The 26264-nt window shown below is 36.7% G+C and overlaps 3 protein-coding genes across 6 annotated transcripts; 2 read left to right on the top strand and 1 right to left on the bottom strand.

Moving 5' to 3' along the window:
- Nucleotides 1-185: 185 nt before the first annotated feature.
- On the bottom strand, nucleotides 186-1668 carry cep19 (centrosomal protein 19). 3 transcript variants are annotated; one of them, XM_027159468.2, is made up of 3 exons: nucleotides 1513-1651; nucleotides 1025-1182; nucleotides 186-823 (listed from the first exon to the last, which is right to left on the bottom strand). In XM_027159468.2, exons 2-3 carry the CDS (start codon nucleotides 1152-1154, stop codon nucleotides 471-473), a joined length of 483 nt encoding a protein of 160 aa, XP_027015269.1. In that variant the 5' UTR covers nucleotides 1155-1182; nucleotides 1513-1651; the 3' UTR covers nucleotides 186-470. The 3 variants fall into 3 exon arrangements, with proteins under 3 accessions (XP_027015269.1, XP_027015276.1, XP_027015285.1); XM_027159475.2 differs by having other exon boundaries at nucleotides 1381-1521; XM_027159484.2 differs by lacking the exon at nucleotides 1025-1182 and having other exon boundaries at nucleotides 1513-1668.
- A 43-nt stretch (nucleotides 1669-1711) lies between these two features.
- On the top strand, nucleotides 1712-5998 carry pigx (phosphatidylinositol glycan anchor biosynthesis, class X). 2 transcript variants are annotated; one of them, XM_027159447.2, is made up of 6 exons: nucleotides 1712-1853; nucleotides 2259-2340; nucleotides 3219-3351; nucleotides 4008-4206; nucleotides 4760-4860; nucleotides 5733-5998. In XM_027159447.2, exons 2-6 carry the CDS (start codon nucleotides 2312-2314, stop codon nucleotides 5865-5867), a joined length of 597 nt encoding a protein of 198 aa, XP_027015248.2. In that variant the 5' UTR covers nucleotides 1712-1853; nucleotides 2259-2311; the 3' UTR covers nucleotides 5868-5998. The 2 variants fall into 2 exon arrangements, with proteins under 2 accessions (XP_027015248.2, XP_027015239.2); XM_027159438.2 differs by lacking the exon at nucleotides 1712-1853 and adding an exon at nucleotides 1917-2049.
- Nucleotides 5999-9057: 3059 nt separating this feature from the next.
- pak2b (p21 protein (Cdc42/Rac)-activated kinase 2b) lies at nucleotides 9058-17897 on the top strand. Its single transcript, XM_027159390.2, has 16 exons — nucleotides 9058-9205; nucleotides 9307-9413; nucleotides 11180-11491; nucleotides 11581-11687; nucleotides 12736-12886; nucleotides 13132-13163; nucleotides 13264-13380; nucleotides 13904-14036; nucleotides 14207-14270; nucleotides 14349-14397; nucleotides 14833-14945; nucleotides 15040-15157; nucleotides 15735-15834; nucleotides 16603-16799; nucleotides 16899-17036; nucleotides 17383-17897. Exons 3-16 carry the CDS (start codon nucleotides 11302-11304, stop codon nucleotides 17467-17469), a joined length of 1596 nt encoding a protein of 531 aa, XP_027015191.1. The 5' UTR covers nucleotides 9058-9205; nucleotides 9307-9413; nucleotides 11180-11301; the 3' UTR covers nucleotides 17470-17897.
- Nucleotides 17898-26264: the final 8367 nt, after the last annotated feature.

Genomic DNA, 26264 nt, shown 5'->3' on the forward strand with positions numbered 1-26264 from the left:
ATAAATACAGCATCTTATTGTTTTCAGTAGTAAAAAAAAAAAGAAGTTTTGAAAAGCTGACAAAAGAATCAGTGTGTGCTTAAGCAGTTTGTCATTGAAGCTACACTGCTGTTGGATTACCTGAAATGCCTTATCGTGAGATATTAATTTTACTTTGAGGCATGAACTATATGCACGCATCTGCCTGTGGTCTTGTACTGTTAAGTTTATTAGCTATTAATGAAAGGTTAAAGTGTGACATCCAGATCATCCAGTTTTGTTTCTGTGCTATTATGATATTTAAGCGATATGTGGAATAGATGTTACAAAATATTTTAAAAATAAATATTTAACTAGCCACCTACTGGCATGTTTTTGGGAGGTGGAAGGAAACTGAAGGACTCTGTGGAAACCCACACAGACACGATACATCAAAAATACATGAAACTTCATATGAGACCCTGGAGCTGTACTACTACACTACATACTACTCAAAACTCTTCATCAGATTGGTCCCAGCTGCACGTTTCCCGTACGCTGTTTTCAGGAAATTCCACCTCGAGGTCATATACAAAGTCTGGTTCGTCTTTGCGGCGCCGGTTGAGCTCGAACAGCACGTCCATCTCTGCTTTGCGTCGCTTCAGTTCCTCGTCACTGACCTTGTTGAGATCTTCGTCGTCTGTATGAGAGCGGCGTTGTTCTCTCAGACTCTCCTCCACACTGAGACCTCGCAGGTGATCCCGGAGTACTGTGTGTAACCTCACCAGCTGCTCCAGTGACACTGAGTCCAGGTAATGTCCATGACGAGGATGATGCTTCAATCTCTCTGCAGCCCTGCTGCAGTCTGGAGAAGAGGGGCAAAGACGTTTACATTTCCAGCATATGGCAGACGCCATTATCCAGAGTGACTTAAATTATCTCATGTTAAGGTGTTGGGCAACCAATCAGAAGATTGAGAGTTCAATCCCAGGTCCACCAAGACAATATACTGTACAACAGTACACAACACTTAATAAAGTTAGCAAACACAAATAAAATCTGTTACCTGAGTATTGTGAAAAGCTCCTCACTGGCATTACTCGTTTACGCAACTTGTTTATATGTTCATTTTCATATATGAGAATGACTGAAGGTGGATCAAACTTAATCCCACATCGTTTGGCTGTTATAGGCATGATGTGTTATGAGACCTGTCCTTGTCACCTATGAGACGAAAGGATTCGGCATTTGCATCATTGCAGTCTAGTGGTCAAAGAAAAACAAAGTTCCCAATTTGCTCTGATAGGACAATTTATTTGTTTAATTTGGCGTCATGACCAGTTATAAATTGACAAGTGCAATGAACTAGCCTGGATTAATCATTAATAAAGCAGAAAATACTTTTGCCCAAAGCTAACATACCTATCTGTTCATCTTATGCGACCGTTAGCTGTTGCCATAGCAATAGAGTAACCAATCGCATCACATGAAAGATAACAAACTAAACCATAATTCTTCAAATTTAGCTGAATGTTTTTTTGTTGGTTTACATACCTATATCTGTCATGAAGAGCACCTTAAAACTTAAACTGCAACTTAGAAGAAAACAGCAAAACATCCACACTACCGCTTCTGTGTGAACTTCTTCTATGTGCTGGTAACTGTAGTAACTATTGAGTTAGCGCCATCTACTGGGTGAGCCATGACAGAATCCGGAAATAACCCACCGATGACGGTCAAATTCCAAATCACTCCTTTTTTGATATGTAGTGCACTAGTTATATATCTATATATCTATCTATATATATATCTATAAATATATATTCTAAAACTAGAAATGTTTTCTAAACTTAAACGAAATGTTTAAGACAGCACGATTAGAAAGAAAGCAGAATGTAAGTATATAAACGATTGTAAACAAGTTTACTAATGCGTTGTTTTATTCTTGGCGAATCAGTCTTCCCTAACGACTGTATAGGGCGTGTGAGAATTAGAGCTTTACCCGGTTCCACTGATATGAGTCTACTATGTTACTCCTAAATTGTGTTGTTGTTGTGTTATGTTTCATTGTTTGTAGAGCTTCACAAAACGGTAATTGCCTTGTTACAGGCTTAAGTTGTAGTAGAATGTACATTATATATGATGAGTGTAGGACAAACAACTAAAAACAAAAACAAACAGCTTTGTTGTACCGTAGTGGTGCTGGATGTTCTTATTGTGGTCGTGTTTGTTTTGCTTACTGAGTTAAAGGCGTACTCTTTTGTTGATCATGTAATTCATTTATTGTTGTATTGTTTCAGATGGTGTTGGTTGTGCTTTTGCTTCTTCTTGGCTTGAATCAGTGGTCCTGTCGATGAAGCTGAATAAACATGGCTTTCACAGGTGAACAACGTCACAGCGGAAATGTAAAGATTACTGGAAATATTGCAGCTTTACTCTTACTATTCTCTTAAACTAATAATATTAGGAAGCAAAGATGTGTTAATTTGGCTAATAAAATGATGAACTCGTTTTTTTTTTGTTTGGTCTAAAACTGAAACATGTAATTAAGGACAGACATAAGTAAACACAGATTCATTCATTCATTCAGTAATTCATTCATCTATTAATCAAATCATTTAATCAATCATTCATTCATTCATTTAGTCATTCTTTAGTAAAGCCTTTACCCTGATCAGGGTTGCAGTGGATCCATAGGAACTCCATCACAGTGCACCACAACTACAGGCAATGTGGAAGAAAACTCCACACAGACAGTAATTCATGCTCAAACAGAGACTATGGAGATGTGAGATGTCAGTGCTACTACTGCATCATTGTCCCACCCACAACGCTTGTAGTACATTGTTTGTCTGTCAGGCATTTTCACTGTATACAATACAGTTCCAAGCCCCCAAGTGAATGTCTGAAACCACTGAAAGTAGCGAACACTAACATACTGTACAAACTGCAGATACCTATGGTGCAGTTTCATTTGTAAATTAGCCACAATAAGACATTAACAACAAAACTAACAAATGAAAGAACAATTAGGATAATAAAAGGTATGAGAATGTGGTCTCTGTAAAAATTTATTGTACTCACACTGCTTCATGTTATATACAGTACTGATGAGACACATGGTGATGTGATTAAATCTATTAAGATATAATTAGATGTATTATATCATTAGATAGGGTACATAGATAGAATAGATATGCTTTTCTGTCTATCACTGTCGAAATGATTGAATTACTCAAGTATTATTCTTAATTTTTAAGGGACCTTGTTTATGAGGTTCGACATGAGCCTACATCACATCCTGTCCAGGCTCTTCTTCTGCACAAGTTGCCCAGTGGAGTTTACATGGATCCATATCAGCTTGCAGATCTGAGGGAGGAAATGGGATTACAGGTGAAAATGGTTTACTATCTTTTTTCTTAGCTCTGAGTGCAGAGATGAGCAATCCACTTTTTATGAAATTTCTGTCAGTCCCTGGGTTTATTCTGTTATGTCTATGGTGCAGCGAAAAACTGGCTCACTGATTTTTGTTACACTGATGTAATTTTTTAAAATTATGTTAAGGGATGTTAAAGTCCCACGTAAAATGTGGGAATGTTTTTTGTAACATCAAACCTTAATATTATACACAAAGGTAAATAAAGTAATCACAAAAAAAAAAAGATCCTCTGCTCAAACAATACCAGAATATGAGCGTGACACTAACTTTCTAATAAGCATGGTACGAATGACCTTCTATTCAAGACAGCATACTTAGAGATCGCACATTTGGATACACTTGCAAGTTATAGTTTGATGAAAACAATGTAAATGGTGATGTTTACACACACTTTACCCAGTACTACCCTCGTCTATTTTAACGAAGACACTCAGATTCACATGGAGATTTGTTAAAGGCGGCTCTTCTTCCCCACAAGACTGAAAATATTAAAAAGTTTTTTTGTACATCTTTAAGTATCACCTAAACACCCATTTTTAATTCTTTCCAACAGTTTAATTAGCAAACAAATAGGAAATGCATAATTAAACGTTATGTCTGTATGTGACAGGTGCTCCTTAATTCAGCTTTAGATCTCGAGAGCCCGGCCCACATTTCTTCTTCTTTCTCTGCACTGGTATTTCTCGGTCCTCCTGAGCCTCTACATGCAGCAGTTCCTGTCCATGGTCGATACCACAAGGCATCCAGTACGGGAGGATGGGAACAAGTCATCATCAAACCACCAAGACTGCTGCTTCGTTTAGAACACTGTGGGTGAAAAAGCACAGATTAAAAACCTCTTGTCCAATGCAGGCAGATTTGTTAACAGATCATTTACAGTGGGTATAGTGCAAAAACAAATGAAAAATTCAAGAATGGTAATGCAAATTGCAGGCAATAATCGGACAAAAAACATCATTCTATTGTTCATGTAGAATTGTGTTCTTTGCTCTTGTACTGCTTGTGTACTTTATAGTTCCATGTAGGTGACAAAAACATTCATAATGGTCACAATGGTGTTCTAGCATTTAATTTTAGTACATTTAAGAGGGAATTTATATCATTGGATGCTGGTCTAAATATTCAGAATATATTAACTCGACACAATATTTAACTTTGTGCATATATTGAACATCATTTACAAACGTAGCCAACATGAACAAGCAGATATTTTTTCTGAACTCGTGATTCCATGAATCTTTCACATGTTTTGTTGTAGATGCCTCCATGAAGTGACAAGCACAGAGAGATTCACATTACCTGCAGTGGAAAGTTAGCGCCAGTCTCTGCATTCGAAAACGATGTCTGTCTTTTCTGTGCTAGGTGACACTATAGACCCTGGCTTACCTCACCGATTGGTTGATGCCCCTTGCACAATTCAGAACCAGAGTTTCTGCTCATGGCTGGAGATCGAAGGATTAAAGGTAATCGAGTTCTTGTAGAAACACTGATCTTGTCACTGACTATGATCGGCATGAATGAGCTTATATTTGTAAGAGCTATTAAAAGCAGTGATTGTCATTCAATATGCTGCGTTTTGGATTTGTTTTCAAACGAAATTTATTATGACTATTCACACGTCTCCTTCACTGTAACTGAGGGCAGTAGTCTGAGATGCCGCATCCTTCCACTGCCAGCTTAAGCATGGTTTGGCTGCATTGAGAAAGTGATTGTTTCTTGATTTATTTTCTTCTTCCCCCCTTATTCCCCATATGCACTTAGCAAAGGATGGTTTCTCTTTTTCTCTGACTTTATATCTGTCCAATTAAACTCTCATATATTTCCCTTTTGTCATTTTTTTTTACATTTCCCTTTTGCGACTTTTGTCATTTTTTTCTTAATTTAATGATAAGTAGTGTTAAACTAGATCAAATTACAAATTAACCAAAAGTAACAAGCTGTATTTATCTGAAATCAGTAACCAAGCATTTGAGAATCATAGGTGTCATATGATGTATTAGACATCATCCATACCTTGAGATTAATCTGCTGAAAAGAAAATCATCCATATTCGTCTTTTGTTAGCAACAACCTAGCCACCTAACTGTGATGAGTAATGTCAGTATGGTGATTGATCTAAAGAAATACCCCAGAAATACCATTATATAGAGCAAACTTGTTTAAATTTAAACATGCTACTTTGTTTGCTGTTAATGTTGTGAGCAGTCATGTTGATTGGTTGTAACTTGCTGAGCTTGGGATGGAGGAGATCGTCCAAAGTAAAAAAAAAAGTTTGTATTCTGTTACAAGAATTATTTGAATACAGGAACATTTGTCTGTGCTTACTTTTTTATAGGTGCAAAGTGTGAGTCTTGAGCTTCCAGTGGGTGATTCTTCTCTGCTCATCCCAGTTTGTGCTGTAACAACGCTGGTGTCTCTGCTGTGTTGTGCTTTTCTCTTCAGGGCTGTCTGGAAACATGGCATCTTTTGAAACCGTAGTAGTCATAAGCAAACGTGTCATTGTCATGAACAACTGTAAATTACAATCCTGTGTTAATCAAAGGACTAGTGGAATGAGCAGAATTTTATATATGTACAGTAAATACTCTATCCTGCACTTGTGCAGTTCAGGTGTGAAAGTGTTTGCCTTTTCCTAATTTTTTTTTGAATGTGTGTCACATTTTAATTTCAGATCAACCAAATTAAAATTAGTCAAGGATTAAACACATGCAGTTTTTAAATGAAAGTTTTATTATAACAGTTATTAAGGGGAAAGGAAAAAAAATCTAATCCCACATTGTCCTGTGTGAAAAGGTGGTTTCCCTTAAACCTAATAACTGGTTGGGCCACCCTTAGCAGCAGAAAGTCTTCATTTTCTTTTTCTTCAGCCATTCAGAGGTGGACTTGCTGGTGTGTTTTGGATCATTGTCCTGCTGCAGAACCAAAAGTTTGCTTCAGCTTGAGGTCACGAACGGATGGCCACACAGTGTCCTTCAGGATTGTTTGGTAGCAGAATTCATGGTTCCATTTATCACAGCAAGTCTTCCTGGTCCTGAAGCAGAAAAACAGCCGCAGACCATCACACCACCACCACCTTATTTTACTGTTGGTATGATGTTCTTTTTCTGAAATGCAGTGTTACTTTTATGCCAAATGTAATGGGACACACACCTTCCAAAAATTTCAGCTTTTGTCTCTTCAGTCCACAGAGTATTTCCCAAAGGTCTTGGGGTTAATCAAGATATTTTCTGGCAAAACTGAGACAAGCCTTTATGTTCTTTTTGCTCAGCAGCAGTTTGCATCTTGGAATTCTGCCATGTAGGCCATTTTTGCCCAGTGTCGAACGCTGACCTTAACTGAGGCATGTGAGGCACAAAACTGCAAAAAGCCATATTTGTATGCACAAAAATTCTATATTTGTCCACATGTCAAAAAAAGCTTTTATTATTCTTATATACAGTTTGTCAAGTCAAAAAGCTTTTATTGTCATTTAAATGTGTACTGTAGCTGACACAGTACATAGTTAAATTAAACAATGTTTCTCCAGGATGCAAGGTGCTACATAAAACGACATAAAGCTACATAAATCAACAGGGAGCTAAGGACTAAGCCACATAACGTGTGCAAACAGTGCAAGGCAAATGACAATGCAGACAATATAAATAAAACAAAACAGTAAAAAACAACACACAAAATACAAAAATTGCCCTGACCAATGTGCATACTGAATATTATACAGTACAACATGCAAAAATATAGGATTCTAACAAGGAGGGCTGAAGTAAGCATATATATATATACACTTAGGGGAGAGTGGGGTAAGATGAGCCAGATTTTACTTATGTGGATCTCCAGGCAAGGGAAATTTAGACAGAAGTAAAACGAAGACATCTACTGTTAATTTGGGATGTTGCCTATCAACTGAAAATATAAGAATGCACCTATGACATAGATCCTTGAAAATATGACCTCAGAAAAAAAAAGTGTTCATGTGACTCAACTTAACCCAAGCTAGGGGTAAGTTGATCCCAGTCAGTGGGTAAATTGAGCCATTTGGGGGTAAATTGACCATCCTATTTTATGCAAGTATAATACAAAAAAACTTTTGAAACTTAAAAGTTTTTTAACAATTCACTTACCTTTCCAAACAATGTCATTTATTAAAGCTACCTCAAACAACACAAAACAAACCAGTTGAAGTCCAACCTTTCAAGGTTTAGGAAGCTTCTTCAGCACATCATTCAGTGGGACAGATCCTACATAGAGATTGAGGTTGAAGCCATGGGTTGATCTTCTACAGAAGTAGACAGCACATCAGGGTTTGGTCTGTCTGACACCATGGATAGTTCAAATTCTGCATCAGAGAAAATATCTCTATTGTAAGGAAAAATCCCTGTGGACCTGAATCCAGAACAGATATTCCATGGTGTCATTGCTGAAAGCCTCGTTCACACATACAGGGATGTGGTACAGTATATGCTGGATGTAATTGGTCTTGAATGGACCATAGACACTCTTGTCCAGAAGCTGCAGGCAATGAGATGTGTGGTGTGGAATTGTGAGCATAACAATCCCCTTTCTCTTTGCTTAAATCAAGTAGTAGCACTATGAGATGGTCGGAGGAGCACTTGGTATGGTGAGCCAGATGTTCAAAGAACTCTGCAAAGGTGTCTTCATTGATCCAACCACTGGTTCAATTTACCCCACATCATCTGGCTCACTTTGCCCCATAGCCACCATTTTGGTAAAAATGGCCTAGCTCAGCAATTCAAACTTTTAGCTTGATGATTCACATGGTTTTATATGTTGACAAATCACCAAAATGTACCATACACAACTTTAGACCTAGATAAATTTGCTTTGGCACAACAGTGAGTATACCTGAAATGCAGAAAATCAACTTTAACAAGCAAATAAGTGTTTTTGTGGCAACTTATCTCTTGTCCCATGTGCTTCTCCTCTTCACAAAAAATTACAAATGATGGAGTCCTTCAGCATGTATGGTCACATTACACCAAATTTGCATAGTTGCCCAGAAACAGGGGGTGGGTCAACTTACCCACTGGGTCATCTTACCCCACTCTCCCCTATGTGATAGCAGCAGCTTGATGCCACCTCAAATAATCTACATGTGATCATTCAGACTAAGCCTGAATATGAGATTTTATAGAAGAAACTTTTACGTGATTTCAGAATTTTAACTGAATTAGAAAGTTTTGGTTTTGCATTATTTATTAGTTTGTTTGTTTGATTGTTTGTTTTGAGCATGTTTTAGCAGTTCTTGGTTATTTTTGGTATAATAGTAAAATGTTGAAGCTAAGAGATGAATAATGCTTAGCACAGTTTCTTACATTTATATTCAATTTAATAGACGTGATGCAAAGATTATTTGCTAGGTTTTTGTTGATTTATTTTTTATATTACATATATATTGTTTTATTTCTCATTTCAATTCATAGCTTGTCTTGAATTAAAAAAAATGAAAGGTCTTTAAATTTGTCTGGTGTTTTCCCACAATTCCTCGATAGCGGAAGCGGTTGTGAGGCTTCATTATTATTTTTGCACTCATATTTGAATAAATCCTGCCTTCTAAACTATGATTGGTTGGCACGTTAAAACTTCCGTCGTTTGATTGGCTCATAGCCTATAAACCTCATATCTTCACCAATCCGAACAAAGAAGCAGGGTTTTGTCTTAATACTGGTGGGGAAATTATCAAGTCTGCTTGTATCGAAGGGTTGTGGTAGGTAGGACCCGAGACTTGGGGAGAAAAGTCTCTGGGTCTGGGAAGCCACCTCCCCATCGCTCGCCTTGTGCACATAACAAAGAGTAAAAAGTCGATAGTTAGCTCGATGTTTCGTGTATAAAGTTGACTTAATAAAAAATTTTTGACCTTAAATATTTTTGTATTTTTTGATATTTTCCCCCAGAAGAGCGCAGGGTCACATTTTTTTGGAGAGAAAAGAAAAAAGCTGCTTTAGGTCTGGATTGCCTACTAGCCAAGTTTCGTGGAAGTTTGCAGAGTGGAGCTGCACAGGTGAGTTTCTTACTTAACTAACGGTTCATTTGAATACGATTTAAAATCAAGATTATTTAAACGAGCTAACTGATAACTGCATTATTATTATTTTTGTGCAGTATGTCACACTTTAGGGCCAGCATTCGAGTTATGCTAGCTAGCTAGTTAGCAAGCTGATTACTAATGCAGCGTTTAATCACCTACAGGTCTAAAGTTACTCTATCTGGCTTTCTGTATGGTTTAGTTTACCAAAACATCTCACCAACTGTAACTGATTTAGTCATCATATTAGTCGAGTATAACTAGTTATCATTGATTACAGTGTAGCCTTTAACGTTAGCTGAGTTTAAACGGTGTTCTTCTGTCGTCTTGCCAACACTTTAGTAGAAAGTAGATGCGCTCGAGCTCGACGTCGCCGGATGACGTCACACGCTAATACACCCTAATGATCATTTGTAATCATGTTACTTTAGATTTTTATCACAATAGAAAATAAACAAAGAAAGAAATACTTCGGGTTTTTTTTTTATGCGGCCCACAATGAACTTGATTCACTACAGCAATTTGCATGCAAAAAATTTTTTCCATTTCTTTATGAATGTCACTTTTTGACTATTTATTCTGACATTTAGTGGTGCAGAATGTCCACATAACAAGTTTGATCCTGTTAGAGCTTGTAATGTTAACATTTTATTTATAACAGCTTATTCAAACAGATTTGTACGAAGGGGAATGTCACATAATCTAGGACTGAAAATAAATATACTATTTAACGTGTAAGAAAAGCAGTTTTGGAAAGAAAGATTAGATTTTCTCAGTATCACAAGCTATTTTTTGGTGTGTGTATTTTAAACTTTATGATGGAGAAAAAGATGCTTTTATAGCCATTATAAGTTAACAGTAACTTACTTTGTAGGCATTTCACAATCTTAAATCTTACTTTAAATGCATATGTTATGATATTTATTAAAGAGTCCTTAAAAAAAAACATCAGTTGTTTGTATCTGCAGTGTGCGTACATACCACTGATTATTTACACGTTGACACACCCACAATTACCCGACCCACAATTACCCGTATATGCGATGCCCCAAAATACCTTTAATTAGGTCATGAAAAATTCAGACATCCACTTTGGGCCAAAGAGGAAGACATACACACGTCATAAATATTCTCAGTAATAGTCTAAATATCAGTATAAACTGATACACTACTGTGATACATGAAAGCATTATTTTAATAACAAAGTGTGTAATTAGTAGTGCATAAACATTTGTTTACGCAGTTAACTAAAATGAACTGAGCCACTTCACATTCAAACTGTTTCACACAGAACACATTCACATTTTAACTCTAATCTAGTAGAATCAGTTCAGTTCTAACAAAAGACAAAAAAGACATTTTTCTCTTTCTCTATAAATTACAGTGATGTAAAAATTATGACTCAAAAAAAAAAACAACAACCATGTACTAGTCCTCAGAACTTAAGCATCTCTTTGTTGATTTACTGTAATTTTTGAAGTACTCTGTTGCTTTTGGCAGTCATGGTTTTTATTCGTACTGCTGCATACAGATTTGAAAACAATGAGCATTATTTTGCATGTTGGTTAGAGCAGTTTGTTAGATGTTTGAAGAGTCTAGAGGCAGCTTGGAGGAAGTGGGTCCTTTCACCTCTTCTCGCTTATTCTTTAAAAGCATTGCATGAGCATGTCTCACCTTTCTACCCCTCTGTGTGTGTGTGTGTGTGTGTGTGTGTTTGTGTCTGTCCCCTTTCACTCACCCAGTTCTTCAGTTCTAATTCCTCTGGTTCTTTTCTGCTCTTGCATTTCTACCCCCACAATCTGATTTGGTCCATCCTTCCCTCTTTTTTCTGTTTTCCTCGCTATTTTTCTTTTCCTCTTGAACCATGTGTGATAACATGGACCATGAGGACAAGCCACCTGCCCCACCTGTGAGGATGAGTAGCACAATCTTCAGTGGTGACGGGAAAGACTACACGCTGCTGGCCAATCACAGCTCCAAGCCCTTACCTTCCGTACCTGAAGAGAGGAAACCTCGCAGCAAAATCATCTCCATCTTCTCTGGGGCAGAGAAAGGTGTGTGGATGTGTTCCATGTTTTTTTTGTTGTTTGTTTGTTTTTTTGTTTTAGCTTTTAAACATTTAAATATTATAACTGCCTCTTAGGTGGAAGACGGAAAGACAGGGACAGGGAACGGCCGGAAATCTCTTCTCCCTCAGGTTTTGAGCACACCATCCATGTGGGCTTTGATGCTGTGACTGGGGAGTTTACGGTGAGTTGAAAAGATTATTATTATTTTTATTTATTGATTGATTTATTGAGTTTGTACAATTGTTCCCACTTCATAAGATCCACATATAATATAGTTACCCACCAGTCAACTTTTCCCTATCACATGACAACATATAACTGGTGGTGACACATGATGTCAGACAACCACATTTTTTGAATGACTGCTGCACCTGTTGTGTAACCCCATAGGAGGAAAGCGTTATCTAAGCTATCTTATCTAAGCTATCTTATCTAAGCTATCTTATCTAAGCTATCTTATCTAAGCTATCTTATCTAAGCTATCTTATCTAAGCTATCTTATCTAAGCTATCCTCTGATGATACGTCATCTAACTCTACTGTTGTGCCAGTTTTGAAAGCTGTAATAAAAGCATACTCATAATGAAAGCATACTTTATGGTAAAAAAAAAAAAAAAGGTTACTGCATTCCATTCTTATCCAAAGGGCAGAAGGAAATCATTGGTATGAGAGTAAATTGAAATTGTTTGTGCACATGGTTCATGGTATGTCGGGTGTGAAAGAGAGCACCTTTAGCAGTCAAATAATTTTTTGGAGGGTGTTTTGCTACATCCAGAACTGGGAATACATGTGGTCAATGCAATAACAGTCTGTTTTGAAGAAGAAAACAGATTTCATAAGGTGAAGCTTGGTAATCATTGTCCATTCTTGGTCTTGGGCATATATTCAAGTGTACTAAAGCCTGGTTTCACAGAATGATCCTTGAATGCTTTCAACAGACCTGTCTGGCTGTTCATGGATTTAAATCTGACTTCAAATCATTGGTAGTATTTGAAGAAAACCGTGATGGCAAAGTGGAAATTCATCATGCTTTTTAACTGAGGCTGATCTCGTTTGTTACAAACACAAGCAAAATCTAATAACTGCTGACATGCTTGAACGTATGTTCTGTGTTTGGCTGCAAGTTGACAGATCTTACAAACTTCTCTTTGGGTATAGTGAGAATTTATACAATTTTTAATGTTTAGTAGATATTAAAATAAATAAACCCGTTCATTTCTTGTCCGGTAGGGGATGCCAGAACAGTGGGCACGATTACTGCAGACATCCAACATCACCAAGTCTGAACAGAAGAAAAACCCCCAAGCTGTTCTAGATGTCCTCAAGTTCTATGACTCCACAGGAAACACAGGCAGACAGAAGTACCTCAGCTTCTCTTCAGGTGAGATCTGTATCTTTTCCGTGGATTACAAATGTATCCAGACTGTGCAAATATTGGCTGTATTTATTTTGTTTAATTGTTTGCAATGTAAGAGCTATGGCTTTAAATCCAGAGATGCACAAAGACAATAACAGAAGGGCACACACGCTGAGGCACACTAAGTGAAAGAATGTACATTAAAAGCACTAATAAATCTCTTTGACAACACACAATGCCTTGTTTTCTCCCATTCTGTGTTTGTTTAGAAAAGGATGGATTTCCTTCAGCTGATCATTCGGTAAGTTTTGAAAAGAACCTTTCAGACCCCTACTACAGAACCTTTCAGACCCCTTCAAGGAGTTACATCTTGATTCCACATTTTGTGTTTAAACACACAGCCTGTTAAAAAGAGCACAGAACAGCCCTCACCAAACATCAAGAATGTTGACGATGATGACGATGACGAGGGGACACCTCCACCTGTTGTTGCACCACGGCCAGAGCACACCAAGGGGGTAGGCAAAACTAAGAAACAGTGAAATTATTTAGGTCTTGATCAGGTGGATTTAGGTAAGAAATTGCAGCATAAATTAAATCCACCAGTTGCAGTGCTTTTATTGTTGATTGTATTATTTCTTAGATTTCACATCATGAGATCAGTACAACCAAAGACTATTTGTATAATCAATAACCATGAGTGTTTAATATGCTTACAATTCTTGATTTTCTTGTATTTTTTTACAAACAGGGTTCTGGTAGTTCTGGTTCTGTTTAGAGATGGTGATAGATCCCTGAATCTGAAGTAGCTGCTTCTGAAAACGAACAGTTTGAAGTCCTTTTGTTAGAAACATAAATTGAATTATAAGTTAATGAGGGGGAAAATGATATGAAATGATTAGATACATTTAGTGTTATATAGACAGTTATATTACTCATATCTACTTGAACAGTGGTAGATACTGACGTTGTGTTTGGGCAAATTTTGACACATACTGTCAGGTTTTTAATAATCTTAACTTTAATATCTGTCTCTTTCAGGCAAACACTCGGTCAGTTATAGATCCCATCCCTGCACCAGTCTCTCCAGATGGGGATGTTGCATCCAAAGCTGCAGACAAACAAAGACCCAAAAAGGGCAAGATGTCTGATGAGGAGATCATGGACAGATTGAGTATGCACAAATATGTGCACCCCTCTCTCATTTAAAAGACAGAGTTCTTTTTTTTTTCTGAAATGCCAGTTAAGCCTTGATTTTTGCTATTTGTTGTATTTTTATAAGAGTTTGTTAAAAGACTTTTAATGTGTCTGTGCCTTTTTTTTTTTTTTTTGTGTGTGTTTCAGGAACCATAGTCAGTATTGGAGATCCTAAAAAGAAGTACACACGATACGAGAAGATTGGACAAGGGTTAGTTTTGTTAGACCTCAGTGCTGATAAGGTCATGTGTTGGCTAAAGTGTGTATGAACACATTTTCTCTTTCGCAGAGCTTCAGGAACAGTGTTCACAGCCATCGACGTTTCTACTGGGCAAGAGGTAAGAAAAATTGTTGGCACTGCAGAATATTATTTTATATATTCATAAAATATATTTAAATTGTTAGTCACATTCTCACTTTAATAGACAAATTCTTACGTTACATGTTTTAAATACAGATATGGTGTGGCAAAAATATCAACTTTACCACTTATCCCAAAATTAATCTCTGCTCTGAAGATTCTGGCGTCTAAAGTTTTGACTAACATTAGCCTCAAAGATTCAGTGCAAAATTTCTAAAAAATAATGAGACCAAACTGGTTTTAGTAAATTTTTATGCTAACAATTAATTTAGGAGAAAAATTAGCCATGCTTGGAAATGTAGTCATTGAACTTGCCATAATAAATTGTGGTAAGTTGTGACTAATGGTTCCCCATTAGCTTTTGAAGTACAATATATTTCACATTTATCTTTCCTTTCCTTACTGTTCATAGGTGGCCATCAAGCAGATCAACCTGCAAAAGCAACCCAAGAAGGAGCTAATTATAAATGAAATTCAGGTTATGAAGGAACTGAAGAACCCGAACATTGTGAACTTCTTAGACAGGTGCTAGTGACTAATTTTTATTGGCAGGAAGCTCTGTAATATAACAGCATAGTAATGATTTCATACTGATGACTGGTACTGTTTGTGTCTGAAGTTTTCTAGTAGGAGAAGAGCTCTTTGTAGTGATGGAGTACCTTGCTGGTGGCTCACTGACTGACGTGGTGACCGAGACGTGTATGGACGAAGCTCAGATCGCTGCCGTTTGCAGAGAGGTGTGGAAAATATCCAGTCTGATAATCCAGAGAACTAAAGGTCCAGTCATGCACAGTTTACGTCACATGGGTGGACTCAAGAAATGATTAGCTGCTTAAGTGTATATGTTGTCAGAGGTAGTGTTAGGTGTACTAATAGCACATTTGGTAATGATGATACACTGTTACACAATAATCACATGTCTTTGCCAAGTCTGAACCAAAATCCACACATACCAGATCACAGCTAATTAAATTCCTTAGCAGTATTCTTGAGATTTTATTTCCATCCAGATCTTCAGTGTCTATGTTTTTTATTTTGCCCACCACATCTGAGAATATTTCTTTGTTTTTAATGCTCTGCCTAGCTTTTTTGGGCAGTTCCGGTAATGCTTTTAAAGCGTCTTTAAACGTTATGGGTTGTATCATATATTAGAAGGATTTATTCTAAGGAGCAAGAAATTTTTTTTTTATTAATAAATAGATTAATTAGGCTGTTATAATGAGTTCTAATCATCCAAGTTTGCTGGAAAAAGACTTTATTGTATTTATAAAAGTTTGGCCCGTGTTGTGTTTTTTTTTTTTTTTTCCCCCACAGTGTTTACAAGCACTAGAATTCCTTCACGCCAACCAGGTCATTCATCGAGACATCAAGAGTGACAACGTTCTGCTGGGAATGGACGGCTCTGTTAAACTTAGTACGTCAAACCCTACAGGGAGGACCCCCACCTTACAGGGAACACTCTAATGCTGAAACAGATTTAATGGGTCTACACTGAGAAATTTTGTGCTAAATTGTGATTCCCTTTAGATGTTCTTTGCTAATTTGGTGACTTACAGTAGACAACAGATTTTACACAAATAATAGTGATCAGATTCTGGAAGAGCTTCTTTTCTTACTCCTCATTTTCTAGTGACCTTTACTGTCTTCATTATCTATTTAAAATAGAAATTTAGAAGCGACACAAACAATGTTCCAGACTGCAGTGTAGCTGTATAATGGAGTTATACTGTGTTAAGTCAGAGACTCTACTCACCTAGGTGTTAGTTGAAACTTATAAACTTTCAGTTTGAGCAGAGAGTATTGATGATGAGGAATTGAGAGAGCTGGAAAATAAAATAATTTACCCCAAGAAGTTACCACTACATCACTCGCTTTATGTAAAGGTGAAACAAGGGGTAAATTCCACTGCATTACTATCAGTAGGAGAGTCAAAAGGCATCGTGGGTTAAGGTAAAAAGCTTCAATGTGCTGATGAAATATGCTTAAGTAAGTAAAATTGTTTTATTATAAGTCAATTATAGACTTAGCTGAATAACACCTTTTATTAATATTATTTATTCTTGGTCCAGTTTGATACTGCTTTTGCTGAAGAAACGTTAAAATGTTTATGTAGTACATGTAAGCATTGTTCGTTGTATTAATAATCCCATCTGTTTTTTCTTTCCTCATGTGCGTGTTGTAGCGGATTTTGGTTTCTGTGCTCAGATCACGCCAGAGCAAAGCAAGAGGAGCACGATGGTGGGCACACCGTACTGGATGGCCCCTGAGGTTGTTACCCGCAAAGCTTATGGTCCCAAAGTGGACATCTGGTCTCTTGGCATCATGGCTATTGAGATGGTGGAAGGGGAGCCTCCATATCTTAATGAGAATCCACTGAGGGTGTGTCCTGTCATGCAAACTTCACACACAAGGATTTACGGGGGGGGGCAAAGCCTGCTTTATATTTAACACCTTTTCTACTTTTCTTCTTAATTGCAGGCACTTTACCTCATTGCAACTAATGGAACGCCAGAGTTGCAGAGTCCAGAAAAACTGTCCCCTGTCTTTCGGGATTTCTTAGCTCACTGTCTGGAAATGGATGTAGAAAAGAGGCGCAGCAGTAAAGAACTTTTACAGGTAAAGTTTAACTTAAGGAATTAAACTCAAATTTTACTGAGTGTTATTTGCTTCTGAGTTACTATTTGTCGACATGTACTATATTTTCCACTTTGTTTGATCAGATTAAAAAATATGTATATTTGTAATGTGTCCCTGTAATAGCTACCTCATAACACTTCAGGCTATGCTCCTGATACAAGCTGCCTAAGATCTGTGACAAAATCGTTTTTTGTACCAAAGAAACCTGTTTCATCTTTTAGTAACCTTCTTATCAATGATTACGCACACTAATTGTTTTGCTCGAATTAAACGATGGTATGATCATTAATCATTAACTTGACTTTTTCTTAACCACGTCTTTTAGCATCCTTTCCTGAAGTTGGCGAAGCCTCTGTCCAGTCTCACGCCACTCATTCTGGCTGCCAAGGACGCCATGAAGAACAACCGCTAAAATCCTCCCTGAAAGAGCCATGCTTCTAAACCTGACATGTTGAACAGTCTCTGACACCTGTGCCACCTGGCCAAAACAACATTTCTACAAACATTTCAACAGTGTTTTAAACTGGTGGGACTCCTATTGGGTGGGAGGGAAGATGGGCCGGCATCGTAAATGTCTTGTCTCCCCATCAATGTTATGGTAGTCTTTTTTTCCATACTGTTTTTTTTTTTTGGTGCACAGTATTTCATCAGTTTTTTCTGTCATTTCTGCTCTTGTGATTTTTATGTGCAGAATATTTGTCCTTATGAGGAGAAGTATTTAACGAGTCCTTGATGTTTTGTTAATTTCATTTTTATAGAATGAGTATGGAGCTAATGAAAAAAAATGCCCAATTGTTTTCTAATTTTCCTTAGAGTAAAATCAGCTTTATCGGAAGGTGATTAAGTTCTGTTACCTGGTGTCATTTCCTCTGCAAGCATGAACCGATGCAAAAATGGACCACGATGACGTACACTTTCATGAAACAGATGCCAAATTTTGTACTTAAAAGAACCACAATAACTGGTACACCAAGAATTTAGACTACATGTTTGTATAAATGAGTTTTTTTGTAGTAACTAACAATTATTACAAGATTACAGTTGTAAAGTTACCATTTCCAATACCAGAATGGATATTTTATGGCTCGTGCTAAATCAACTCCACAGCTGCCTTTTTGTTATTTCTTTATAAGGGATATTGCACAGCTCCAGGTTTTCTGATGATAATAGCTGAAATAATTTTGTCTGAAACTCACTCAACCCAATGCCATATTTCAGCAAATATAGCCAGCTAATTGTATTTAGATAAATTGTGGGTTAATTACAAAATTATCATTTGCAGTCACAATCACCCAGCAGGCAGGAAGTTCAGCTCATGTGTGTGGAGTTTTATCATTAGAAATGGTGCAGATTATTAGTGGCAGCTTTTTATTTTATCCAGGCCTGCAGCCAGTTGAGGTTTTCAGCTGCCCACTACTGTGTGTATAATTGTTGAAATTGAGTGAGTGATAGAAGCTCAAACTGGAGACTTGCAGCTTTGATTTTAAAGTTTATCTATGCAAATTGGAGCGATCAGCGTAAGAAGCAGTTGTAGCACTTTTACAAATCAAAACAGCCCCATCAGAGGGATGGCAAAACATGTGGTTTGGCCACATAAACTATTTGATATGTTCTTATAAGGAAAGAACATACTGATGAGCTCAGGAACACCAAATGACCATGGAAAAGAGACATTCACATAAATACAGAATTAGTGTTATACGATCACATATATCAAAGATTTACAAAAAATATACAATAAAACATATTTAAATGTTTTATTAGATGTATGGTTTCATATGTTTTTTTTTTTGTTTTGTTTTGTTTTTTTAAATGAAGAGAATGATTTAGGAAATAAAGAGAGATAACTGAACCACTGCCTTCAACAGGAAAAATAATAAGAATCGGGCGGTTCTAGCCCTTTTTTAGGGTGTCTCCAGCCCCCCTGTGTGTGATCTCAGCCACCCTAAAACTATAAGTATTATTTTTACTTTCATAAATAAACAATAAAAATTACGTTAAACTGCAGGACATGTCGATGGGAAAGAAATTATTTAACAGTTTGATCCAAGAGCGATTTCTTTACTTTGCTTTTACGCGCGTGCGTTGTAGTCTTTCAAAAGTGCGTCTTCAGCTGTCTGCTTTATTTGAACGGAAAAGCACAGGTACGCGCAGCGTGCACGCGCAGTCAGAGCTGGAGGCGTTTATCTGTAACGTTAATCGGCGGAAAGACGCAAAGACGGCAACCAAAAGCAGTGAAATGTCACTATTCTTATTACCAGAGTTGTCATATAATATAAAACTCTTCTTGTTTTAAATTCTCACTGAGGGCTAAACCCCCCTAAAGATGAAATCCTAGAACCGCCCCTGATAAGAATGAAAGTAATTTTTATTGTGGGGTACGGCTGGAATGTTAAAAAACATCTTGTCCGACCCTATAACTCAAACCAACCCTATCAAATATGGTGATGTAAGTTTCTTTGGTTAGGTCAAAGTGGCAATGTTAAATGGTTGTAAAGCTTTCAAGCATGCCTCAGTATACTGCTGGTGCCCCACTGCAATACTGACATTTGGCAGACACCCTTGTACAGAGCAAGCTTAAGGGCCTTGCAGTGTCAGATTGATGGACCAGGGGATAAAACTGGCAACCTTCTGATTGGTAGTCCAACACCTTAGCCACTAAGCTACCACATCCTCATGAATAATCAAACATTGATTGGGACAAACCAATACGCTTGATATGTGAGTACAATCACATCCTTAGCTACATTTTATTCTGAATATTTGATACCGATTGACAAATTATTAAGACAGTGTAATGTTTATCATGCATGAAACTGAAAGTGCTGTTGTTCTGGTGCTTGATATCAGTTAAATAGAAAAAGAAAAGAAAAAAAAAATCAGTGCTGGAAAATTACTTCCAAATTAGTAAACGTAATTAAGGCACGGTTTACATGATTACTTACTTATCCACTTAAGTGCTTCTACACAACAGCATCAGAACTTACAGTACCACAGAACGATCATTTAAAATAAATGCATAAGAAAACAAATACACAACTATTAACAATATAGATAAAAATCTATACACAGACTTATTTCTATAACTACATCTCAAGAATAAAAAATAAGATTTAAGAGACACAAATTTGTATTAAGCCAGACGATATAAAAAAATAATAAAAGTCACTATATCTATCACTATAATTCAGACAGGAAGCAATTTTATATGTGCTTATAATAAAGATAAATCAATTTTACTGTGGAATTTTGATGCAGTTGCTCTTCAAAGTCACCATGTGTCAATCTAATTCACACAGGAGGCAGTTTTTAATCCATTATAAAATAAAAATTTACATTTTTAAGATCAAATTAACTCAGATCACGTTATAATGATCTCAATGATTCCCATTAAAGATCAAGTAATTTTACTGTGGTCTTTTTTTTTAATAATTGCTTTTTAATGTCACAATATCAGTCAATATAATTATGCCTTTATTGTGTGTATTATAATTGTGTGTAATATATTGTGTGTATTCGTTTTCTTATGTATTTATTAAAAATAATCGTTTTGTATGTTATGGCTCTGTGCTGGGAGCTCGTGCTTTCAAAAAGAACTGCTGCTTAACCCCAGTACAGAAATACATAATGTATACTGTTATACTGTACATTACACCATGCCTTCCTTTTTTTGTCAACCAATATAAAATATTCAGAATCAAACGTGACTAAAGACAATTTGCACGTTTAACAGATTTTACTCTTCCAACCTGCTTGATATATGTACATTATGATTTACTTTTTATCCTAACTAATATCGAATATATTTATTAATATAAGCCGCATCTGCAAGTGTCATCTAAAACACACGAGAACCACTTTAGAGGTTTTTCTGATGATTTGCAAATTATTTTTTTCAATCGTTGAGTTTTAGATGAACTACAAATGGCAAGTTTTAGCTGTGAATGTCCAAATTATCCTGAATGCGAATCATCTATTTTCATTTAACTCTATCCTCTGCATACATCTCTTCTTTGGCCTTCCTCTGGCCTCTTACCTGGCAGCTCCATCTCCAACATCATTCTACCAATATAACCATCTTCCTCCTCTGCATATATCCAAACCATCTCAATCTAGTCTCTCTGACCTTGTCCCCAAAACAGCCAACCTGAGCAGTCCCTCTGATGTACACATTCCTAATCCTGTCCATCCTCGTCACTTCTAACTTCGTCACCTCAACTCATCCTTTCTAATATTTGCTATTTCCTGCTCTACAATATTTACCTGTTCCTCCTGTATTTCCCTCTCATTTTCTCATTTATCAGCTCCTCAAAATATTCCTTTCATCTTCTCTGCACACTCTCCTCACCTGTTGCACATCCTTTCCATTTATGTCTCTCTGTCTCGATAATCTGTGCAAGTCCTTCTCACCTTCCATTGTGTCTGACTCACCTGTCACAACTGAACCACCATCAACATAAACTCTAGTTAAAAAAGCACTGCAGCGGATGTACTTCCTGCGGCAGCTGAAGAAGTTTAACCTACCAAAGGCTATGATGGTGCACTTCCACACCTCAATTGTTGTGTTATACCTACCTCCTCCATCACCATTTGGTACTCTGCTGCCACTGGCAAAGAAGAGAGCAGAATGCAGTGTCATTTGCTCTGCTGGGAAGGTGATTGTTTGCAATCTACCACCTCTTTAGGATCTGTACACTAAAGCAGGCAGTCCCATCCTGGACATAATTGCTTTGAGGCACTCCCTTCTGGCAGAAGTCTTTCGGTCTACAAAGGCTAAAGCTTTATGCCACAAAAACTTTCTTTCCAACCGCAACTGGCCTAATCAACAACGTCCAGACCCAGCATGGTCTGTTAATCGCCACTTTGGACATTAGTAAATTACCCTACCACTGATCAAATACATTATATTAATGTTCACAAATCTGACTGGTATAAAGGATATTCCTTTCTCACACTGGTCAACTATTGTATATATATATATATATTTTTTTAAGTGATGTGACATACGGCTAAGTATGGTGGCCCATACTCAGAATTCGTTCTCTGCATTTAACCCATCCAAAGTGCACACACACAGCAGTGAACACACACACACCATGAACAGTGGGCAGCCATTTATGCTGTGGCGCCTGGGGAGCAGTTGGGGGGGCTTGGTGCCTTGCTCAAGGGCACCTCAGTCGTGGTATTGCCGGCCCGAGACTCAAACCCACAACCTTAGGGTTAGGAGTCAAACTCTCTAACCATTAGGCCACGACTTCCCCAATATCTTGCACAAATGTAGTTAATTTTTTCTTTCAGTTGTAATATATGTAATATTTTTAATTGTATATTTGCTCTGGCCACTTACATCCTGCATTAGTGTACAATTCATGTCTCTATTCTTGTTTACATCCAATTGCTTGTTCTTTATGTAATCTTTATGTTTATGCACATTATTATTATTATTATTATTATTATTATTATTATTATTATTATTATTATTACTATTACTACTATTATTATTAATAATAATAGTAGTAATAGTAATAATAATAATAATAATAATATTTATGCTTCCTTATTACTACTCTGCACCAATACACCAAGACAAATTCATGTAGACCCTACAGTACCTGGCAATAAACCTTATTCTGGTTCTGATTCTGATTCTGATCTATGACTACTCCCTGTTTTAAATTTATGTAGACTGTTTTACTTATTAATCCTTTTCAGTGTTTCCCATTTTTGATTCCCCTTGTGCTAAAAATGCTGGCCTGCTATATTTGACAGCTTTAAAAATTTCTGTCTTAAATCTTGGATTAGGAAATACTTCTACATTTAGTTAATTTTCTGTTAGCTCGTTGGCCCTGGTTGTTTTCTGTTGAGCCTGTTTGATTTGAAAAAAAAAACAAAAAACTGACTTTGCTAAATGATCCTTTAGTGCTAAACCTTTGGGCTTCGAAAGACCATGGGCAGGTTGAAGCAGTTGTGGGACCATATAAGCTGTTTGACAATTCTTTTCGCACACTGCAAGGGACTGAGTGGCTGTCAGATGAAGTAAGTGAGCCTAGAATTAGCCTACTTGTGGTCTAAAGTGCAAAAAAGTTGTTTAACAGTTCCTGTTCACAGGTCATTGATGCATACCTACACCATCTAGTTGAAAATCAAAAGGCAAGTTCAAATTGTCAATGTACATTAAAAGGATTCTGTTATTTTTCAGAATCATTATTGCTTGCTTTATTTTTAACAGACACCAGTACATCTGCTTTGTGTAGCTGTGTCAACTTCTCTATTTTCTGGCCTTTTTGGATGTCTTATCAAGGTATTCAAGTAATCAAAATATTGATGGTAATAACATAACTGTAACATAATACATAACATGTAACTACATCTTGCACTTCAAATGATCATCCCACAGATGAAATTTCCTTTAGAGGACATTTGGCTGTGCCCTGTGAACTTTAAAGCACATTGGATTCTTGTGGTATGTATGATAAACTATGTAACTACTTGATAAACTATTTGATTGAACTTTTTATTGAATCTGAACTTACAAAATATTTGTAATATTGGATTGTGTCCCCTTTTTGAAAGATCGTCTGCATGACCAGCAAGAGTATTTTAATTGTAGATCCATTGGGAAAGGAAACATTGTATGAACGTAAAGTTCTGCGAAACTGGAGGTAAACTTACCATGTAACCATTTTTGAACAGAAGGCTTAATCTTTTGAATGTCAAAAGTAAAAATATTTTTATTAATGCCTAGAAACTTTCTGAAGCTGCGAGATCTTGATGAGCACAGGACAACATGGCAAGTGCAAATACTCCCACATGAAAAACAACAAGACTCGAGCAGCTGTGGAGTTCTAATTTTAAAGGTGTGTTTGAAAACCTATACGGGGCTGTTCTTGTTTTTTTTTTCTTTTTAGAGTTGTACTAACATGAATTTTGCAGTTTGCAGAACTGTATCTTTTAAAGGGCAACATTCAAGATGTGAAGACAGGTGAAAGTGCTATATCCTTGGCTAGAATGGAGATTGCATGTGCACTGATGAAATATCGAGGTAACGTTAAAGACATTAGTAATTTACTCAATTGTAAATGTAAAGTAAAAAAGCATAAATCAAAATGTACTAGACAAGACACTCCTCATGCACAGAAATATCTGATCAGAAAGTGAGAATACAAAAAATAAAAATAAAACTATGCTGGACTTTTACAGTAAAACTTTTACATCAAATTATAGTCTTATTCTTTGTCGCACTATGGATTGTCAAGAGTCTCATTTTGTAAATCGAAATTTATATCTTTTGTACTATAATTGGATGAAATTTATATGGATTGTTTTGTTCATTTCTATAGAGCCAAATTCAATAATTGTGTTCTAGGAAATGCAGAGGACTACTGTGTATTGTGTTCCATGTTGGAAGGTAATTCTGAAAAGTGCATAATTGAAATGGTAAGGAATTGTAAAAAAAAATTCAATCAATTAAGTAAAAATTAAAGTGTGGCTTGAATAACCATTAATGTCTTGAAGCATATACTTGGGCTTTGAAATTTAAATATTGTAATTTAGCAAATGGTTAACTTATCCTATGATAAGTCCCAACTGCTTTTTATTATAGCAAAATGTTTTTTTTCAGTTAAAGTGTTCCCTTTCTAAAAAGATTTATAGCTTTAAATTACTGATGTATTACTTTTCCTGTGCTTCAGGTTCAGTGTGACCTCTGTGGAAGGTGGGCACATTTTGAATGTGCCAACTACAAAAAAGACCTGCCAAGTTATGTGTGTGGGAAATGTGTACAAAAAAAACTTTGTTAAATTTTTATGTAAATACATTTTGGGTGTGGAAAAAGCATGTGAGGGAAACTTTTTACATTTTTTTTTATGTAAATACATTTGGGTTTTTTTTGTGTATAAACCTTATATATTAAATGTTGTACAGTAAGTCAGTTTTGTCTCTGGAGTTACTATTCTGCCTAAAATCAATTTTCTTTAATAATGACTTACGAGTGATTATGCTTTTTGACCATTTTATTAAGCTCCTTATATACTCTGGATTGTTTTTTTTATCAGAAACTGCTGCCCATGGGGGGCACGGTGGCTTAGTGGTTAGCACGTTTGCCTCACACCTCCAGGGTTGGGGGTTCTATTCCTGCCTCCGCCTTGTGTGTGTGGAGTTTGCATGTTCTCCCCGTGCCTCGGGGGTTTCTTCCGGGTACTCTGGTTTCCTCCCCGGTCCAAACACATGCATGGTTGGTTGATTGGCATCTCTGGAAAATTGTCGGTAGTGTGTGATTGCATGAGTGAATGAGAGTGTGTGTGCCCTGCCATGGGTTGGCACTCCGTCCAGGGTGTATCCTGCCTTGATGCCTGATGACGACTGAGATAGGCACAGGCTCACAGGCTTTGCATGACCTGAGTAGTTCGGATAAAATGAATGAATGAACTGCTGCCCATGTTAAAACTAGAGGAACAACATTCTGATAAAGTAATAACAACGTCAGAATCTGCTTCCCATGTTAAAATTCAATTCAATTCAATTAAAATTTATTTGTATAGCCTTTTTACAATTGACATTGAACATATGACATTGAGCTTTACAGAATATAAACAAAAGTTTATTAAAAAGATTAATATAAAGATTAATATAATACAAAATTCAAGATTAATATTTTATATATTGAAATGTGTTTGTATTTATTCCCAATGAGCAAGTCTGAGGTGACTCAGGCACCAGTGGCAAGGAAAAACTCCTTTGAAGGGTAAAGGAAAAACCTTGAGAGGAACCAGACTCAAAGGGGAACCCATCCTCATATGGGTGACACTGGAGGGTGTGATTATAAAAATATAGTCTGACAAATGTATTGATGAAGAGGTTGTTGTCCTCAAAGACCACATGGAGTTGGCATCGTCTCTTTGGTATAGCAGAGTCCAACGGGAGCTGGTAAATCTCTAGATGCCTCAGGATCCTCACAGAGTCTGCCTCATCTCAGTGGAGGTCCAAAATCTTCATGTATGTATTAGAGCACAAGGTTATGGGAAGTATGTGTTAGCCTGACTAAAAAGAAAAGTTTTTAATCTATATTTAAACTGGGAAAGTGTGGAAGACTTTGATATTCTGGGAACTACCTGATGTCCTGAATTTTGTGATCTCAGAGAGCGTGAAGGATTGTAACGTGTTAGAAGACTAGTTAGATACATGGGAGCTAAACCATTACATACCTTC

The sequence above is a fragment of the Tachysurus fulvidraco genome, chromosome 2, assembly GCF_022655615.1.
Source record: "Tachysurus fulvidraco isolate hzauxx_2018 chromosome 2, HZAU_PFXX_2.0, whole genome shotgun sequence".
Taxonomy (NCBI): Eukaryota; Metazoa; Chordata; class Actinopteri; order Siluriformes; family Bagridae; genus Tachysurus; species Tachysurus fulvidraco.

Coding starts and splice junctions, on each gene's coding strand:
- cep19 (XM_027159468.2), bottom strand. CDS start 1,154: ATGCCTATAACAGCCAAACGATGTGGGATTAAGTTTGATCCACCTTCA. Junction 824..1,024: donor GAGCTTTTCACAATACTCAG/GTAACAGATTTT, acceptor CCTCTTCTCCAG/ACTGCAGCAGGGCTGCAGAG.
- pigx (XM_027159438.2), top strand. CDS start 1,986: ATGTTACTCCTAAATTGTGTTGTTGTTGTGTTATGTTTCATTGTTTGT. Junction 2,050..2,258: donor TTGTAGAGCTTCACAAAACG/GTAATTGCCTTG, acceptor GTATTGTTTCAG/ATGGTGTTGGTTGTGCTTTT. Junction 4,207..4,759: donor GCTGCTTCGTTTAGAACACT/GTGGGTGAAAAA, acceptor TTTCTGTGCTAG/GTGACACTATAGACCCTGGC.
- pak2b (XM_027159390.2), top strand. CDS start 11,302: ATGTGTGATAACATGGACCATGAGGACAAGCCACCTGCCCCACCTGTG. Junction 11,492..11,580: donor CTTCTCTGGGGCAGAGAAAG/GTGTGTGGATGT, acceptor ACTGCCTCTTAG/GTGGAAGACGGAAAGACAGG. Junction 17,037..17,382: donor GCAGTAAAGAACTTTTACAG/GTAAAGTTTAAC, acceptor CACGTCTTTTAG/CATCCTTTCCTGAAGTTGGC.